This window comes from Salmo salar, chromosome ssa15, assembly GCF_905237065.1.
Source record: "Salmo salar chromosome ssa15, Ssal_v3.1, whole genome shotgun sequence".
Taxonomy (NCBI): Eukaryota; Metazoa; Chordata; class Actinopteri; order Salmoniformes; family Salmonidae; genus Salmo; species Salmo salar.
Window position 1 is genome coordinate 9478234 of NC_059456.1, and position 20797 is coordinate 9499030.

General features: G+C 41.2%; 2 protein-coding genes across 8 annotated transcripts in view; one reads left to right on the top strand and one right to left on the bottom strand.

Moving 5' to 3' along the window:
• pias2 (protein inhibitor of activated STAT, 2) lies at window positions 1–20545 on the top strand. 7 transcript variants are annotated; one of them, XM_014143574.2, is made up of 15 exons: window positions 60–146; window positions 2726–2926; window positions 3487–4057; window positions 6261–6348; window positions 6447–6497; window positions 6629–6719; window positions 6874–7008; window positions 7582–7687; window positions 8038–8111; window positions 8274–8434; window positions 14142–14275; window positions 14380–14560; window positions 16058–16197; window positions 17147–17392; window positions 17425–20545. In XM_014143574.2, exons 3-14 carry the CDS (start codon window positions 3490–3492, stop codon window positions 17383–17385), a joined length of 1968 nt encoding a protein of 655 aa, XP_013999049.2. In that variant the 5' UTR covers window positions 60–146; window positions 2726–2926; window positions 3487–3489; the 3' UTR covers window positions 17386–17392; window positions 17425–20545. The 7 variants fall into 7 exon arrangements, with proteins under 7 accessions (XP_013999050.2, XP_045551404.1, XP_013999049.2 ...); XM_014143575.2 differs by having other exon boundaries at window positions 1–146; window positions 2837–2926; window positions 17147–20545; XM_045695448.1 differs by having other exon boundaries at window positions 27–146; window positions 16058–16235; window positions 17147–20545.
• Window positions 20080–20797, bottom strand: part of LOC106570964 (elongation factor 2) — a 21612-nt gene continuing 20894 nt past the window's right edge. Inside the window, exon 15 of the mRNA XM_045695445.1 lies at window positions 20080–20505. Within this exon, the coding sequence (XP_045551401.1) occupies window positions 20312–20505 (194 nt within the window). The 3' untranslated portion in view covers window positions 20080–20311. The remainder of the gene's footprint in view (window positions 20506–20797) is intronic.

A 20797-nucleotide genomic window follows, 5' to 3' on the forward strand; every position in this document is an offset into this window, starting at 1 on the left:
AGCTTGAAATTAATGAAGGGGCCTTCCTGTGGGCGTTTCTCGCAACAATCAACGCCCTCAAGACACATTCCGCAGCCAGACACCCGTCACGTGACGGGGAGGTCAATGATCCTGATAAGAAAATGGCGGAATTTGAGGAGCTACGGGTAGGCTAAAAAAAAACATAGCCACTGCTAGGTAGAAAGCTGTACTATGGCTAATCTTTTTAGTTAAGCAATTTACGTTGTCGGATAAGGCATTGAATTAGACATCCGCTTCATATAGGCAAAATTACTTAGCTAACTGTGGAATGGTGCATGTCTGTTTTACCTAGTTTAACAACTGGTGCTGCTCTCGACATTAGCATGCCGCTAGCTAGCTAACAACAATTAGCCAGATGTAGCCATTGGCTTAGCAATACGAAATCGCCGCGAAATAGTTTTGTAATATAGCTTCACGTTAATGTACTTTATCTAATAAAATGCATGTTACCTATTGAAGGTAAATACTGTTAGTTGACTACAGTGGGTAGCTAGTCTATTTACATTCAAATAGGCTATGCTAACATAACTAGCTATCAAGGTTGGTTGGTAGACACTATTGTTGTTGTCATGGTTGCTAGTTAGCTGGACTGATCATAACTGTTATTAATAAAATAAGAGTACTTTTCAGGAATTACTTTCTAGATAAGGTTGTTTAGACCTGACCGCTATAAACAGTACTGCAACTAACTCTAATGTAAGAGATCAGTCAAATGATAGCGACTTTATTGATCAGTCAAATGATAGTTAGCCATCTGCCATCTACTTGAGCTGAGACCGAGGCAAATGTTTTTTATTTTTATTGGATATTCGGCTTTCTATCGTCAATAGGTATTAAACCACAAACATAAGGGGTAACCCAGACAAGTTACAGAGGTTATAAAACTGAAACATCTGTCTATATAGAACGTCTTCTCACCACCAAAATATGGAGGCGACAGGAAGTCCAGTCTGGGTAGTGGGAGAAGATGGAACTAGGTGAAACTGGGCCGACATTTTGCAAAGTTTCTCATCGATTTAACATCTGATATTAAAAAAAAGTTATATATTCTGAATCGGGAGGATGGAGAAAAGTAAACTGCTTTTTTTGTTATTGAAATAATTTCTCCCCCCCCCAACTTTCAATCTTCAATATCTCTTAATTAATATTCTTAGATGTAAAGTCCCCTGTTTTTACGGGACCTACGAGGGTCCGACTAACGTTTATGTTTATAAATCGATCTGTGGACACCGTTGTTTGAAATGGCTTGTATTGAGCGATAGCTCTGGTTCCCATGGACACAGTAGTATATGTATATATATATATATATATATGTGTGTGTGTGACGTAGGCTGTGAAACCTGACACCACTTGAAGCTGGGACCGCCCTCCTACCATTTCATTCGCTCTTCCGAATGTCCGTCAACTCCTGGCTGAACCCTAGGTCACACCCTAGGTCACAGCCACTGACAAAACACATGCGTGCAATTCTTACATCGTATCTAACAGGAGAGAGTGGGTTCAGCACTGTAGCACATTCAGAGATCAATTTATAGCCATTAATCTAAAGTAACGAATAGATTTAAAAAATAATAATAATAAAAAAACAAAAACACTTTCTGTTCATCATAGACGGACACAATTAATATGAGAGGAAAGGCGAGTTCCTAACGAGCTCAGGAAGCCAAGCTCTGTGAGACTCTTCAAAGTGATGGGGGGGGCAGACGTTTTGATCAAGAGAGACCTTTTTCAAAATATGCAAATGTTCTCTAAAACTACACGTACAAATATGTATTTTACAGTTATAAGGAAGGTGACGTCCTTATAGTTAGTTGTTTTATCATTTCATTAAACTATAATTAGAAAGCATATTCAAGCCTTATTCATACAGTTTAATTGAATAGGAAATACATCATATCAATTGTTTAAAATGTTCATATTTTTTTATAATATTTATACTGTGTACTTGAGCTTGTGTCCTCAGAAGTAACTATACCTCAGCAATTTATAGCTATTTTTATTTATTTTTTACCAGAAAGATGATATTTTAACCTTTTTTGGAGTATGCAGCGTTACTAGTTATTGTTTATGGTCCTCATGATAAACAATTACTTTTGGCGATTGTGTAGATTACAATTTTGATGACATTTTAACCGGTTTAAACAAAGCGTGCCATGACTATGAAAATGATCTATTCTGGATCTTGGCAGGATGGAAAACAAACCACTGCTTTCTTGTTCAAATGTTTATTTGTTTTCTTCTTTCGGTTTTCAAATCTTTAACAGCCCTTATTAAACAAAAGTGTACCATCACCATAAATTATATATTCTGGAGGAAAAAAATACACACACAATTTTCTTTTCTTCTTCTCCCTCTTCCCACTGATTCAGAATATATAGTTTTCAGAGTCATGGAAGGCTGTGTTTTTAAAAGCTGCTGAAGTATGAAAACTGGAAGAGAATATGGGACGATATTATGTTCACATATGGAACCATGCTCATAGTACATCATTTGCAGGAATTATGGATATTTTGATATGTTTTCTGTAGCTATTTGAATTGTCAAATGAATGCCCCAATAACAATACCTATTTGTGTACAGCGTTATTGTATAGCTTAATAAATTCTTAACCATGAGCATGGTTCTGCAGTCCCACCGTTTTCCTTTGCCTACCTAACCATATAACTAGCTAATGTTGTGTTTTTTTTTTTTTTCCTTTCTAAAGTCAAGCTCGTCTTCACTGCTCTTCATCCATCGTTTGTCAGACTTGCCAATGCCATGCTCTTCACATGTTTGATCTAATGGTTCTGGCGTTTATTCTCATTCAACATTTTAGATGCTTAACGGTCACATATAATAAAAGGATTTGTAAGAAACAAGGAAATACACACGTAGGAGCGATCAAGCATGGACCGTATAATGAAGGGTCAGTTGGGCTTTAATTACTTTCCTCTTGGGGGAGGGGGTCCTGTTCTGGTGTCCTGTTCTGGGGGTTGTTATGTGAAGGGGGTTGTTATGTGAAGGGGCGGGGGTCCTCTTATGGGGGGGGGGGGGGGGGTTGTTATGTGGGGGGGTATCAAATGTGTAATAATAATTGTGTTGGAATAGCTCTATTCTGGGTAGTTTAACCTCGCCATTGACATGTTTGGTGTTTTTGCTTTTAAAGCCAATATTGCTAACCTGGCTGTGCCATGTAAGGATAACACGAGTCATTGTTTTGTTAGGATATCAGAATGTACAGTCTATATATTCTCTCTGACAGCTGAATCCTAGTTACATACTTTTACACTTTTTACAACTTCAAAATGAGGCTAATCAACTGAACTAAAGAAAACATGGCATAAAAACTTGAATTTTCCTCAAGTGGCAAAAATGATTAGCCTAATCATTCCTAATCATGTTTTTATCAATGTCTTAATTGCTGCATTACATTGACAATGACATGGTAGCCTGTCTGTGTCCTCATGTCTCCCCTTGTCTTTCCAGAGCATGGTATCAAGTTTCAGAGTGTCAGAGCTACAAGTGTTACTGGGCTTCGCTGGGCGAAACAAGAGTGGTCCCAAGCATGAGCTCCTTCTGAGGGTCTTGCACCTCCTGAAGAACGCCTCCTGCAGTCCAGCCGTCCAGATCAAAATCAAGGAACTTTATCGACGCCGCTATCCCAGGACGATAGACACTTGTCTTACCGACTTGGCTGCAATTAAGTCTGCGTTCTCCACGGCAGCGGAAGGCGGCGGCGGCGGTGTTACCGTGGTAACCTCTGACGTCAGTGACCTGTCCCCTGACGGCGCCGGTGTCTCCCGGGACTCTGACCTGGCGTCCGATTCGCTGCTCCTCTCTGGTGATTCGCTGCTGCTCTCTGGTGATTCTCTTCTGGTCCTCTCTGGTGATTCGCTGCTGCTCCACGAGGAGACCAATAAGGAGCTGAGGATGAACCTCCAGCAGCCCGCCCCTCTCATCCCTCCGGTCCATCCAGACGTCCAAATGAAGTCTCTGCCGTTCTACGACGTGTTAGACATCCTGGTCAAACCCTCCAGCCTGGGTCAGTGTCTCTCTGGTAAATCTATCTAGTTGGACCTCTACCATATTTTACTGGGCTTTTACATTGATGAAATGAATGATTACTGATCAACTCTGATTGATTAGGCGTGTGAATGATTTGTTCTTGCTTGTCACAATTCTTGTTCTCCTGAAACCCGAATGGCGCAGCGGGTCTAAGGCATCTGCGTCTCAGTACAAGAGGCGTCACTACAGTCCCTGGTTCGAATCCAGGTTGTATCACATCCGGTTGTGATTGGGAGTCACATAGGGCGGTGCACAATTCACCCGGTGTCGTCCGGGTGTGGCCCGGGGGTAGACCCGTCATTGTAAATAAGAATTTGTTGTTAACTGACATGCCTAGTTAAATAAAGGTTAAATTAAAAAAATATATATTAATAATACAACAGCCTGTCGGCCAGCGTAACTTTAGACAATTTCTGAATGGTTTGGATGGGTGTATAGGGCAAGCTTAAGCTATATAATACAAGCTCTGCCTATCTCTCTCTCGTAATCTAGGTGGACGTTCCATCATATTTCTGGTCAGACATGACATTACTGATGAAGGAGTCTTGTGATTAAGTGCCTGAATGTTTGTTTGTTAATTCTGGTCATAATCTGATGTCCATTTTTCTTGTTGTCCTTTCCACTTTAGAGCCTTAAACCAGTCTGTTGGTTCTAATGTTAGACATTTCTCAAGTTCTCATAGATCGAAAATTATGGCTGATATAGTAGCTCTGCCTATCTCTCCGATAATGTTGACATTACTGCCTATCTCTCTGGTAGGTAATGTTGACATTACTGCCTATCTCTCTGGTAATGTTGACATTACTGCCTATCTCTCTGGTAATGTTGATATTACTGCCTATCTCTGGTAATGTTGACATTACTGCCTATCTCTCTGGTAGGTAATGTTGACATTACAGCCTTTCTCTCTGGTAGGTAATGTTGACATTACTGCCTATCCCTCTGGTAGGTAATGTTGACATTACGGCCTATCTCTCTGGTAGGTAATGTTGACATTACTGCCTATCTCTCTGGTAGGTAATGTTGACATTACTGCCTATCTCTCTGGTAATGTTGATATTTCTGCCCATCTCTCTGGTAATGTTGACATTACTGCCTATCTCTTTGGTAGGTAATGTTGACATTACTGCCTATCTCTTTGGTAGGTAATGTTGACATTACTGCCTATCTCTCTGGTAGGTAATGTTGACATTACGGCCTATCTCTCTGGTAGGTAATGTTGACATTAAGGCCTATCTCTCTGGTAGGTAATGTTGACATTACGGCCTATCTCTCTGGTAGGTAATGTTGACAATACTGCCTATCTCTCTGGTAGGTAATGTTGACATTAGTGCCTATCTCTCTGGTAAGTAATGTTGACATTACTGCCTATCTCTCTGGTAATGTTGATATTTCTGCCCATCTCTCTGGTAATGTTGACATGCTGCCTATCTCTCTGGCAGGTAATGTTGACATTACTGCCTATCTCTGGTAATGTTGACATGCTGCCTATCTCTTTGGTAATGTTGACATTACGGCCTATCTCTCTGGTAGGTAATGTTGATATTTCTGCCCATCTCTCTGGTAATGTTGATATTTCTGCCCATCTCTCTGGTAATGTTGACATGCTGCCTATCTCTCTGGTAGGTAATGTTGACATTACTGCCTATCTCTGGTAATGTTGACATTACGGCCTATCTCTCTGGTAGGTAATGTTGACATTACTGCCTATCTCTGGTAATGTTGACATGCTGCCTATCTCTGGTAATGTTGACATTACGGCCTATCTCTCTGGTAGGTAATGTTGACATTACTGCCTATCTCTGGTAATGTTGACATGCTGCCTATCTCTGGTAATGTTGACATACTGCCTATCTCTTTGGTAATGTTGACATTACGGCCTATCTCTCTGGTAGGTAATGTTGACATTACTGCCTATCTCTGGTAATGTTGACTTTACTGCCTATCTCTCTGGTAGGTAATGTTGACATGCTGCCTATCTCTCTGGTAGGTAATGTTGACATGCTGCCTATCTCTCTGGTAGGCCGAAATGTCAACATTACCTACCAGAGAGATAGGCCGAAATGTCAACATTACCTATCTCTCTGGTAGGTAATGTTGACATTACTGACCACAGACTGCATTGAAGTGTCTGAATGTTTTTTTTTGTTTTGTTTGTTGCATCATGTCCTAATCTGATGTCCTTATTCTATTAGGAGCAAGCACTGTTCAGAGATACCACCAAGAGAAATACTTCATCTTCGCCTTGACGCCTCAACAAGTCAGGGAGGTGTGCATTTCAAGGTACGGGCTGCTCTGCTCTCGCAGCACCTTACCAACTCCTGATGCGTTCCACAATAGTTGTGTTTTATAATGACATGTGTTTTTGTTCTTTCTTAAAGGGATTTCCTACCAGGTGGCAGGAGAGACTACATGGTTCAGATACAACTGAGGTGAGGATAGATAGAATGCAGTTATAATTCCAGGACCTATTCAGACCTATTCTGGAGCCCCAGAGGAGATTTAATTCAAACATTTTGTTTTATTGCTTTTCAAATGTAGTTTTTCTGATTTTTCTTGAAAGGTTCTGTCTGTCAGAAACAAGTTGTCCCCAAGAAGACAACTACCCCAACAGTCTCTGCATTAAAGTTAATGGGAAGCTGTTCCCCTTGCCGGTACGTACTGGTTTCTCAACTGGTCTAGGATCAGGTCCCAGCTGTTTACGTTGTCTTATTCATTATGATCTAAAAGGCATAACAGATCCTAGATCAGCTCATACTAAAGTTGATAACACACATATATTACAGCATGTTTGTTTGTTTTTTTCAGGGTTATGCCCCGCCCCCTAAAAATGGAGTGGAACAGAAGAGACCGGGAAGACCTCTAAATATCACCTCATTGGTCAGATTGTCCTCTGCCGTACCCAATCAGATCTCTGTAACGTGGGCAGCCGAAATCGGAAAGGTATTGTAAGCATTAATTAACATTGAGGATCAAGGTATTTTTCACTATTTTATTGTGAACTTAATTTATAGTAGTGGCAACTGTTAAGATGCCTTTTTGCATCATAGACTTCATTAGGCCTTTCAAGCTGATGTTTTTCAACCTGACGTTCTCCGTGTGTCGTTCCTGACGTTCTCCGTGTGTCGTTCCTGACGTTCTCCGTGTGTCGTTCCTGACGTTCTCCGTGTGTCGTTCCTGACGTTCTCCGTGTGTCGTTCCTGACGTTCTCCCTGTGTCGTTCCTGACGTTCTCCCTGTGTCGTTCCTGACGTTCTCCGTGTGTCGTTCCTGACGTTCTCCGTGTGTCGTTCCTGACGTTCTCCGTGTGGCGTTCCGGACGTTCTCCGTGTGGCGTTCCGGACGTTCTCCGTGTGGCGTTCCGGACGTTCTCCGTGTGTCGTTCCGGACGTTCTCCGTGTGTCGTTCCGGACGTTCTCCGTGTGTCGTTCCTGACGTTCTCCGTGTGTCGTTCCTGACGTTCTCCGTGTGTCGTTGAAGCGGAGAGATCATTCTATTTCTCTGACTGTCGTTCCAGACGTACTCCATGTCGGTGTACCTGGTGAGACAGCTCACCTCACCTCTACTGCTGCAGAGGCTCAGGATGAAGGGCATTAGAAACCCAGACCACTCCAGAGCGCTGAGTAAGCACGCACACACACACACATACACACACACACACACACACACACACACATACACACATTTACGTCATTTAGCAGACTTACAAATTACACACACACACACTCTCACACTTGTGTGGTCACACTCATATATATACACAAATTCACTCACTCACTCACTCACTCACTCACTCACTCACTCACTCACTCACTCACTCACTCACTCACTCACTCACTCACTCACTCACACATGAACATAAATTAGAGGACAGGCTCATTGCAATTGATTCCCACTGAATCACACTCACACACAACAGATGTTTGTGTTCAATCAGTAATGTCCATCAAATGTTCCCCTTGTCCTCTTGCAGTAAAAGAGAAGCTGACAGCAGACCCTGATAGTGAGATTGCCACAACCAGCCTGAGGGTGTCACTCATGTGCCCTGTGAGTAAAACATGCTGGGGGGAAAAAAACCTACCTTTCATACAAATCAGTCTTGTACAACTTTAACAGACAGAAAAAGATCTGTGTTACAAATATGTGGTGAAACTGGCAAATTCATCTGTCTTTTTCATCTCTCTCTCTCTCTCTCTCTCTCCTCTGTAGCTTGGTAAAATGCGTCTGACTGTGCCCTGTCGAGCTGTCACCTGTTCCCACCTGCAGTGTTTCGACGCAGCCCTCTACCTGCAGATGAATGAGAAGAAACCCACATGGGTCTGTCCTGTCTGTGACAAGAAGGCCCCCTACGAGAGCCTGATCATCGACGGGTTGGTACCTCTCTCTATAATAATTATTATAATAATACCTGGGTCTGTCCTGTCTGTGACAAGAAGGCCCCCTACGAGAGCCTGATCATCGACGGGTTGGTACCTCTCTCTATAATAATACCTGGGTCTGTCCTGTCTGTGACAAGAAGGCCCCCTACGAGGGCCTGATCATCGACGGGTTGGTACCTCTCTATAAAACACTGAACAAAAATAGAAACACAACATGTAAAGTAGTGATGCACCGATATGCCATTTTTGGCTGATACTGTTATCCGATATTAAACATTTTGCATTCTAGTACAGTTAAATAGTTAACACACACACATGGACGCAGCGGTCTAAGGCACTGCATCTCCGTGCAAGAGGCATCACTACAGTCCCTGGTTCGATTCCAGGCTGTATCACATCCGGCCATGATTGGGAATCCCATAGGGCGACGCACAATTGGCCCAGCGTCGTCCGGGCCGTCATTGTAAATAAGAATTTGTTCTTAACTGACTTGCCTAGTTAAATAAAGGTTACACACACGCCACACTGACCAAAAATATATTTTGTTGGCATTTACGTATGTCCCCATTACCAGTAAAACATAATCAAAACCTATTTCTTTCACTTACTTGCTGTGCTGTTTCATTGTTCATTTGTTCAGTCGTTTCATTCTCAACAGGATTTCTATGGAACGCCGTTTGGGTCCTTGCATGTCAAAGAATATACTATTTAACACAATTTGATGTGCCAAATAAGCTTGTTGACCAAAAGGGACCTGAATATGACTGCACGTCACAAAATAATTTAACACGTTCTTTCATTTTCGACGTAGTTATTACACATTGATTACAATATCACTCGTATTTCATGTCACAACGATTCATCGACACGTATGCTATGTATGATGCTGTCAAAGTTGTCTCACGCGCCTACAGTGCTGGTCATTAAAAAAAGCTAGCTAGCTCATGGATGCAAACAATGTTTTTCCCCAAAAACACAGCAAAATTACATAATCTGTTTTAGTAGGTATAGTTAGCTAGCTAACTATATAGCTAGGTGTCATCTAAAATAACTCTAATTTATAAGACAGTTCTTATTTGATTAATGGAGGACCCATCTATGTGAAGCTAGCCACAATAAGGATTAGCCACAACAGTGGACTTTGCGGTTAGCCTTCAAAATAAAAGTATGGCATAATTCTATAATTTGTATTCACTGTCAGTGACATACTTTTATTTTGAAGGCAAACTGCAAATTCTACCATTGTGCCTAATCCTTATTGTGGCAAGCTTCACAACACATAACCCTGTCCTGTCGAGCCTCACTAGCCAGATGAAGCTAGCTGGCTGCTTATAACGTTAGCTTTGGGCAACAGGGTTAAGTAGCAGGCTAGCTATTTATTTCCATGAACTGAAGTTCAATTTCAATAGGCGAACAACAAGTGGCAACCTAGCTAATACTTATTCACAAGGATTCCTAAATCATTGCTAAGAATAATGAAAATGACTGCAGTTTCTACTGGTCATTGTTTTCAGGCTGGTTGTATTGGTGCTAGCTAGCTACCCCAGAAGTTGCGGTAGAAAAAATGATGCTTTATTACCAACGCGGTATTGAAAACACATCGTTCGTTGCCGGTGTTTGCTTGCTTGCAGACTTTCTTGTACAGCTTTGACACTGTTTCTTTTTTTGACACGCAAAGACCCAAACTGCGTTCCATAGTATGTATGTATGTATGTATGTATGTATGTATGTATGTATGTATGTATGTATGTATGTATGTATGTATGTATGTATGTATGTATGTATGTATGTCGTGAAGCTAATAGCAGTGACGCTATTACTGTGTAACTCCGGTAGGGCAACATCTGAAAAATAGCGCATTTCTTAGTGTGTACCGGTGCTTGACCAGTCGGCGAAAGCCAACATCAGCCACGACAGAGAACGATTGACTGTCAAGGGCAATGAATTCGATTGTCTTGGCTTTAATGGATTTCGCTTTTTGAGTTGTCTCGCTGAAATGTTCTTACCCTTTCAAATGACTGCTGGACTTGATCCACACAGCAGACATTGTGGGCGAGGTTAGGAACTCTGTGTTGCACGTGTAGCGTAAAATTTTACGTGGCGTAATTACGTTATGTACCTACGTTATATAGGTACGCACGTCAGTTTTGACATCGGTTTTGCACATCACCGTTAAACTAGACATCGGCCAATGCCGATGTTGGCATGTTTAGCTAATATCGTCCGATTCCGATATGTTTACCGATGTATCGTGCATCCCTAATGTAAAGTGTTGGTCCCATGTGTCATGAGCGGAAATAAAATGCACAAAAAGCTTATTTCTTCCAAATTTTGTGCACAAATTTGTTTACATACCTGTTAGTGAGCATTTCTTCTTTGCCAAGATCATCCATCCACCTGACAGGTGTGGCATCTCAAGAAGCTGAATAAACAGCACGATCATTACACAGGTGCACCTTGTGCTGGGGACAATAAAAGATCACTCTAAAATGGGTAGTTTTGTCAGACAACAGTATGTCGCAGATGTCTCAAGTTGAGGGAGCATCAATTGGCATGCTGACTGCAGGAATGTCCTCCAGAGCTGTTGCCAGAGAATTTAATGTTAATTTCTCTACCATCAACTGCCTCCAACGTTGTTTTAGAGAATTTGGCAGTACGTCCATCCAGCCTCACAACCGCAAACCACGTGTAACCACACCAGCCCAGGACCTCTACATCTGGCTTCTTCACCTGCGGGAGATCGTCTGAGACCAGCCACCCAGACAGCTGATGAAACTGTGGGTTTCGCACAACTGAAGAATTTCTGCACAAACTGTCTCAGGGAAGCTCATCTGCGTGCTTGTCGTCCTCACCAGGGTCTTGACCTGACTGCAGTTCGGCGTTGTAACCGACTTCAGTGGGCGAATGCTCACCTTCGATGGCCACTGGCACGCTGGAGAAGTGTGCACTTCACAGATTAATCCTGTTTTCAACTGTACTGGGAAGAAGGCAGCATGTCCAACCGGCCTCACAACCACAGACCACGTGTATGGCGTCATGTGGGCGAGCGGTTTGCTGATGTCAACGTTGTGAACAGAGTGCCCCATGGTGGCGGTGGGGTTATGGTATGAGCAGGCATAAGCTACGGACAACCAACACAACTGCTTTTTATAGATGGTAATTTGAATGCACAGAGATACCGTGATGAGATCCTGAGGCCCGTTGTCCTGCCATTCATCCGCCGCCATCACCTCATGTTTCAGCATGATAAAGCACGGCCCCGTGTCGCAAGGATCTGTACACAATTCCTGGAAGCTGAAAATGTCTCTGTTCTTCCATGGCCTGCATACTCACCAGACATGTCACCCATTGAGCATGTCTGGGATGCTCTGGATCGACGTTTACAATAGCGTGTTCCAGTTCCCGCCAATATCCAGCAACTTCACACATTCGTTGAAGAGGTGTGGGACAACAACCAGGTATAATAATAATGATGAAGATGACAATGATGATGACAACGACGATAATAACCATAATAATGATGATAATGACAATAGTATTGATGATGACGATGATATTAACACCAGGATATATCCTGTCTGTGATAAGGCTTCCTATGAGAGCCTCGTCATCGATGGGTTGGTACCTCTATTATTATTATTATTAGTAGTAGTAAAATAAGGAACCGTAGTAGTATTAGAAGAAGAAGAAGAAGTCCGGTTATTGCAGTGGCAATGATTCTGTAACTATGTTGGAGTGTATTAGTTGAGGTAGAATAGAGACCTGAATGGTATTAATAGATATTATAACTGTTAGTGTATTAGCTGAGGTAGAATATAATAAATACATATTATAACTGTTAGTGTATTAGTTGAGGTAGAATAGAGACCTGAATGGTATTAATAGATATTATAACTGTTAGTGTATTAGCTGAGGTAGAATAGAGACCTGAATGGTATTAATAGATATTATAACTGTTAGTGTATTAGCTGAGGTAGAATATAATAAATAGATATTATAACTGTTAGTGTATTAGCTGAGGTAGAATATAATAAATAGATATTATAACTGTTAGTGTATTAGTTGAGGTAGAATAGAGACCTGAATGGTATTAATGGATATTATAACTGTTAGTGTATTAGCTGAGGTAGAATATAATAAATAGATATTATAACTGTTAGTGTATTAGTTGAGGTAGAATAGAGACCTGAATGGTATTAATGGATATTATAACTGTTAGTGTATTAGCTGAGGTAGAATATAATAAATAGATATTATAACTGTTAGTGTATTAGTTGAGGTAGAATAGAGACCTGAATGGTATTAATAGATATTATAACTGTTAGTGTATTAGCTGAGGTAGAATAGAGACCTGAATGGTATTAATAGATATTATAACTGTTAGTGTATTAGCTGAGGTAGAATATAATAAATAGATATTATAACTGTTAGTGTATTAGCTGAGGTAGAATAGAGACCTGAATGGTATTAATAGATATTATAACTGTTAGTGTATTAGCTGAGGTAGAATAGAATAAATAGATATTATAACTGTTAGTGTATTAGCTGAGGTAGAATAGAGACCTGAATGGTATTAATAGATATTATAACTGTTAGTGTATTAGCTGAGGTAGAATATAATAAATAGATATTATAACTGTTAGTGTATTAGCTGAGGTAGAATAGAGACCTGAATGGTATTAATAGATATTATAACTGTTAGTGTATTAGCTGAGGTAGAATATAATAAATAGATATTATAACTGTTAGTGTATTAGCTGAGGTAGAATATAATAAATAGATATTATAACTGTTAGTGTATTAGCTGAGGTAGAATAGAGACCTGAGTGGTATTAATAGATATTATAACTGTTAGTGTATTAGCTGAGGTAGAATATAATAAATAGATATTATAACTGTTAGTGTATTAGCTGAGGTAGAATAGAGACCTGAGTGGTATTAATAGATATTATAACTGTTAGTGTATTAGCTGAGGTAGAATATAATAAATAGATATTATAACTGTTAGTGTTTTAGCTGAGGTAGAATAGAATAAATAGATATTATAACTGTTAGTGTATTAGCTGAGGTAAAATAGAGACCTGAATGGTATTAATAGATATTATAACTGTTAGTGTATTAGCTGAGGTAGAATAGAATAAATAGATATTATAACTGTTAGTGTATTAGCTGAGGTAGAATAGAGACCTGAATGGTATTAATAGATATTATAACTGTTAGTGTATTAGCTGAGGTAGAATATAATAAATAGATATTATAACTGTTAGTGTATTAGCTGAGGTAGAATATAATAAATAGATATTATAACTGTTAGTGTATTAGCTGAGGTAGAATAGAGACCTGAGTGGTATTAATAGATATTATAACTGTTAGTGTATTAGCTGAGGTAGAATATAATAAATAGATATTATAACTGTTAGTGTATTAGCTGAGGTAGAATAGAATAAATAGATATTATAACTGTTAGTGTATTAGCTGAGGTAAAATAGAGACCTGAATGGTATTAATAGATATTATAACTGTTAGTGTATTAGCTGAGGTAGAATAGAATAAATAGATATTATAACTGTTTGTGTATTAGCTGAGGTAGAATATAATAAATAGATATTATAACTGTTAGTGTTTTAGCTGAGGTAGAATAGAATAAATAGATATTATAACTGTTAGTGTATTAGCTGTCTGTCCCTCTGTCTGTCAGGTTGTTCATGGAGATTCTGAACGACTGCTCTGATGTGGATGAGATCAAGTTCCAGGAGGACGGGACCTGGTGCCCCATGAGACCAAAGAAAGAGGCCCTCAGTGTGTCCTCAACCTGTATCCCAAAAATAGAACGTAAGTCCTCCTATAGACATCAACCGTCTCTGCTATAAATACTGTATCTATAGGTATACCTACTGACTGATCTGTTACTCGATACTCATCTCTCCTCCCCCCAGCGCGTCTATGTGCCGTGGTCCCCTCCCACAGCGAGCTCAGCTCAACCAATAAGAAGGCAGACGTGATCGACCTGACCCTGGAGAGCTCGTCATCATCGTCGGAGGAGGAAGAGGAGCCTGATCCGCCACTGAAGAAGAGATGCCTCTACATGTCCAAGACAGAGGAGGTGCACACCAAGGGGTGAGATCAAATCAAATTTGATTTGTCGCATGCGCCGAATACAACAGGCGTAGGTAGACCTTATCGTGAAATGCTGACTTACAAGTCCTTAAACAACAATGCAGTTCAAGAAATAGAGTTAAGAAAATATTTACTGAATAAAGTAAAGTAAAAAATATAAAAATAATAATAACTGATCTTAACTAGTCGCTACTAGGGCTGTAGTGGTCATGACATTCTGTCAGCCGGTAACGGTCATGCAAATAACTGCCGGTCTCCCGGTAATTGACCGTTAATTAACAAACACTTTTAGCATCTCCGGGCTTCCACTCATACAAGCCAGGACCTTTAGAAAGTAGACAAATCCATTTAATATACACTAGTGATGCACCGATGTTACATTTTTGGCCGATACCGATGTCCGATATTTTCCTTGTAAAAAAACCCCGATACCGATAACCGATATTTCAAATTTGAGCGGCCTTTTAAGCATTCTAGTACAGTTAAATAGTTAACACACACACATGGACGCAGCGGTCTAAGGCACTGCATCTCAGTGCAAGAGGTGTCACTACAGTCCCTGGTTCGAATCCAGGCTGTATCACCTCCGGCCGTGATTGGGAATCCCATAGGGCGACGCACAATTGGCCCAGCGTCGCCTGGGCCGTCATTGTAAATAAGAATTTGTTCTTAAATGACTTGCCTAGTTAAATAAAGGTTACACACACACACCACACTGACCAAAAATATATTTTGTTGGCATTTACGTATGTCCCCATTACCAGTAAAACATACATCAAATCCGATTTTCTTTCACTTACTAGCTGTGCTGTTTCGTTGTTCATTTGTTCAGTCGTTTCATTCTCAACCAGGATTTCTATGAACTATGGAACAAATTGTGCTTTATTACCAACGCGGTATTGTAAACATCCTTCGTGGCCGGTGTTTGCAGACTGGTGTATTTTTTTTGACTGTATCTTTTTTGACGCGCAATGATGTTTGGTACTATATTTATTGAAGATCAAATTGAATCTCTTTTTAAATTAAAATAGCAAATTTGGGTGTAATCAATTAGCTTAATTTCTCAAGAGATCAAAATGATATTCCATCAAAATAATATTTCAGGAAAGCTAATCTTATCTGTGTCTAACTATAAAAACGATTTCAGCATCTTTCCTGTGCTTTATGAGGTGGAACTAGTCTGTTTCTTCTGTATGTCAAATAAAGGCAAGGGGTCATCTTCACTTGACTCGTTTTTTAAACTGAGACTCAGCGATATGACCACAAGCAGCAGTGTAAATAACATTACGACGTAGAGCCCATGTCAGAGGCTGAACTTGTGAACACCCGCAGGCGGCATCTGCCAAACTTTGCTGCAATGTGACAGCTGTGTGGCGACAGCGTCGTCAACTCCTATAAATATTAAACTCTTGCTCTGTGCTTATTTGTTGTTGGCCCCGTTGACAACGTTTACTTTGTTGTATTGCGCTGAATCTACCCTGTGTTTCTAACCCTCAGAGTGTTGACGTATCAGCCATCGACGGTGCGCCTCCCAAATGTACAGGCCCTGGACACGCCATACCTGATGTCTTCACTCGCAGACTATACAGTCCCATTCCACCACTCCACCCTGTCCACCATCCCTACAGACATGCAGAGTAAGTCATCCTGTCTACCATCCCTACAGACATGCAGAGTAAGTCATCCTGTCTACCATCCCTACAGACATGTAGAGTAAGTCATCCTGTCTACCATCCCTACAGACATGTAGAGTAAGTCATCCTGTCCACCATCCCTACAGACATGTAGAGTAAGTCATCCTGTCTACCATCCCTACAGACATGTAGAGTAAGTCATCCTGTCTACCATCCCTATAGACATGTAGAGTAAGTCATCCTGTCTACCATCCCTACAGACATGTAGAGTAAGTCATCCTGTCCACCATCCCTACAGACATGTAGAGTAAGTCATCCTGTCTACCATCCCTACAGACATGTAGAGTAAGTCATCCTGTCTACCATCCCTACAGACATGTAGAGTAAGTCATCCTGTCTACCATCCCTACAGACATGTAGAGTAAGTCATCCTGTCCACCATCCCTACAGACATGTAGAGTAAGTCATCCTGTCCACCATCCCTACAGACATGTAGAGTAAGTCATCCTGTCTACCATCCCTACAGACATGTAGAGTAAGGCATCCTGTCTACCATCCCTATAGACATGTAGAGTAAGGCATCCTGTCTACCATCCCTACAGACATGTAGAGTAAGGCATCCTGTCTACCATCCCTACAGACATGTAGAGTACATCATCCTGTCTACCATCCCTACAGACATGTAGAGTAAGGCATCCTGTCTACCATCCCTATAGACATGTAGAGTAAGTCATCCTGTCCACCATCCCTACAGACATGTAGAGTAAGTCATCCTGTCCACCATCTGTTTTTGCAGAACTTTGCATCCCTAGTTTTAACTTTGATCTGCTTGTCCTGCCAATCAAACAATGAGATGTTTTGTCTAAATGTCTGGTAATAACCATGTCTGTGACATAGCTGTGAGTTCAGAGGAGCAGCGTGAAACTATCTTTCCCCCATCCATCTCACCTAGGTCTGGATCTGTTCTCGCTGATCCAAGGTGACCCGCAGCATTACAGAGCTCCCATGTTCCTGGATAACCTGACCAGCAGCCTGCAGGGCGCCACCACCAGCGCCGGCCTGGTGTCCTCTTCTAGCCAATACGAGCCCAGCTCCCATCACACCACCACCTCTTCATCCTCCCATGAGACTGGGGTTATCACTGGAGGAGGAGGGTCCAACATCATCTCAGACATCATCTCATTGGACTGATCTTCTGGTTCCCTGAGAGCTCATTGGACTGATCTTCTGGTTCCCTGAGAGCTCATTGGACTGATCTTCTGGTTCCCTGAGAGCTCATTGGACTGATCTTCTGGTTCCCTGAGAGCTCATTGGACTGATCTTCTGGTTCCCTGAGAGCTCATTGGACTGATCTTCTGGTTCCCTGAGAGCTCATTGGACTGATCTTCTGGTTCCCTGAGAGCTCATTGGACTGATCTTCTGGTTCCCTGAGAGCTCATTGGACTGATCTTCTGGTTCCCTGAGAGCTCATTGGACTGATCTTCTGGTCCCTGAAAAGCTCATTGGACTGATCTTCTGGTTCCCTGAGAGCTCATTGGACTGATCTTCTGGTCCCTGAAAAGCTCATTGGACTGATCTTCTGGTTCCCTGAGAGCTCATTGGACTGATCTTCTGGTTCCCTGAGAGCTCATTGGACTGATCTTCTGGTTCCCTGAGAGCTCATTGGACTGATCTTCTGGTCCCTGAGAGCTCATTGGACTGATCTTCTGGTCCCTGAGAGCTCATTGGACTAAGCCTCCTATTAGACACAAGCCTGAAAATGTGCTTGTATGAAATGACGTTTACAGTTTGGATCCCAAAATGTGGTGATTTAAAAACGAATGAAGAAAGTTGTGGAAGACATTTTTAAACGATAGATTTTAAACGTGTTCATGCTTTTTCTCCGACGACGGGGGTTTCAGAACTGTTCCATGAAGGACTCCGGTAGTATACACATGACCTTCCTCGAGGTAAGGTGGCTATCAAGGAGAGGAGGAAACTCTTCCGTTCACCTACAAACAAATTTACATCTCCTTGACCACTCATCGGTTTCCGGATCACAGAGGAGAGAGGACGGATTCCCCCCTCCCCCAAAAAATAGTCAAAAGCCTATTTTGACTGAGTTGGCCCCCCCACCCCCCACACACATTCTGACCTGTGGAAGAGAAGGGGATTTTACCCAGTCTGTTCTTCACATGATGTGGAAGTTTTTTATTTTTATTGGATGAGTAGACATGGAAGCATTCCGCAGGAAGTGGAACAATGCGGGGGGGGGGGGGGGTTCCCCTTCAGTCACAGCAATAATACAGAATCTTACAGATCGACTGACTCAGTACACGGTTGAGAGTGTATCTAAAACATGGCTCCATTAGAAATTAGATATTTGGGGGGAGGGGGGGGGGAGATCCATGAATTGGAGGTACCATTTTGTTTTTTTGTACAAATGATAAAAAATGATACAAACTAGAGCGTTGAGTGTTTACAAAATGCCATATTTCTCAGCATTTTGGAAATCTGTTTTGTATTTGAGTTTGACCTTGTTGTGTATGTACCGTCTAATTCTTTTCGCCGTCTTGGCCGCCTTTTGTTCTGTGTGTAAAATTGTATACGAGTTAATGTCCTCAAATGGTTTCCGTCCCACGAGTCCCAACTTTTGAACATTTTAAGTTTGTTGGTTTTGAAGGTTAAGTAGGATATTTTAACACCATTACATAGCTACATGTTCACAGAACCAAATGTAATGCGAAGTTGTCAATTGAGCCTTTGTTGAACGTTGCAAAAAGCAATCAGGGCCTGAAATAGTGTATTTTATTTAATGTACAAAACTCTATAGATAAATTAGCTAAGGCAATTAGTGCTGCTGTTTTTAAAGTGTAGAATGATTATGTTGGCCCACAACCTTGTATGAGTTGTTTAGGGAAAGGGGACCTACCCACTAAAACGTTAGGATTTCATTAGATTAAGTTAGGTTAATGTTTTAAAATGGAACCCAAAGTATTTTCCAAACTTAAATTTAAGGGAATAGATATTTAATATTTTATTGTAGTTAAAGGATGCTCCTCTTGTTTCTCTATGGGTAAAAGATGCTCTTGTTTCTCTATGGGTAAAAGATGCTCTTGTTTCTCTATGGGTAAAAGATGCTCTTGTTTCTCTATGGGTAAAAGATGCTCTTGTTTCTCTATGGGTAAAAGATGCTCTTGTTTCTCTATGGGTAAAAGATGCTCTTGTTTCTCTATGGGTAAAAGATGCTCTTGTTTCTCTATGGGTAAAAGATGCTCTTGTTTCTCTATGGGTAAAAGATGCTCTTGTTTCTCTATGGATAAAAGATGCTCTTGTTTCTCTATGGGTAAAAGATGCTCTTGTTTCGCTATGGGTAAAGGATGCTCCTCTTGTTTCGCTATGGGTAAAGGATGCTCCTCTTGTTTCGCTATGGGTAAAGGATGCTCCTCTTGTTTCTCTATGGGTAAAGGATGCTCCTCTTGTTTCGCTATGGGTAAAGGATGCTCCTCTTGTTTCGCTATGGGTATAGGATGCTCCTCTTGTTTCTCTATGGGTAAAGGATGCTCCTCTTGTTTCTCTATGGGTATAGGATGCTCCTCTTGTTTCTCTATGGGTAAAGGATGCTCCTCTTGTTTCGCTATGGGTAAAGGATGCTCCTCTTGTTTCGCTATGGGTAAAGGATGCTCCTCTTGTTTCGCTATGGGTATAGGATGCTCCTCTTGTTTTGCTATGGGTATAGGATGCTCCTCTTGTTTTGCTATGGGTATAGGATGCTCCTCTTGTTTCGCTATGGGTATAGGATGCTCCTCTTGTTTCGCTATGGGTAAAGGATGCTCCTCTTGTTTCGCTGTGGGTAAAATATGCTCTTATTTCGCTATGCCATCGTGATGCAAACAGACAAACAACAAGGTGCTCATTTTTTATTTGCTGTCAGAATCTCAGACTTAAAACAATAAAGCGGCATCTTTTTTAATACCTGTATTAGTCAACTTTCCCCCCTCATACCTTTTTTTAGTTATAATACAGTGCATTGTTGTTATTATTGTGGTTTGGTTATGATTTTATTTTTTTACATTTCCACATTAGGGTGCTATGATCATTAAATTGCACTAGGAAGCAGCAGTCCAATCACAGTTGATCACAGTTTATCCAGGAAGTTGTCCAGGGCAGGGATGCCTTCTTTGAGGCCTTTGCGTTTGCGGGTGTCTGCCACTACTTGCCATGGCCGACTGGTCTCGTCGAAGGGGTCCCCGGGCAGGATCTGCCAGTGGTCGAACACACACTGGGGGAAGGCCTGGCCACCTGTGTTGGACCTCAGGTCCGCTGTGAAACCTAACGACATCGGGAAATAAAAATACATATTCATGAACAACCAGAGGTCTGTGTTGTTTTGTCATGCTTATCTGTAACTAGTTGGTTGACTCCCTATTTCCTGTTACGCACCTATCCTGACTGAATACAATGTTTTACATTCAAGTGTGATCATTACTTCTTAAAGAGCTAATCCTTTATGAAAAGGCTGTGACGATACCAGTAGAGTGATATTTTTTTCCATGGAAAACTCTTTGGTCCTTAAAAAAAAAAATAATAAAAAAAATAACCTGCTGTATGTAAAATATTTTGT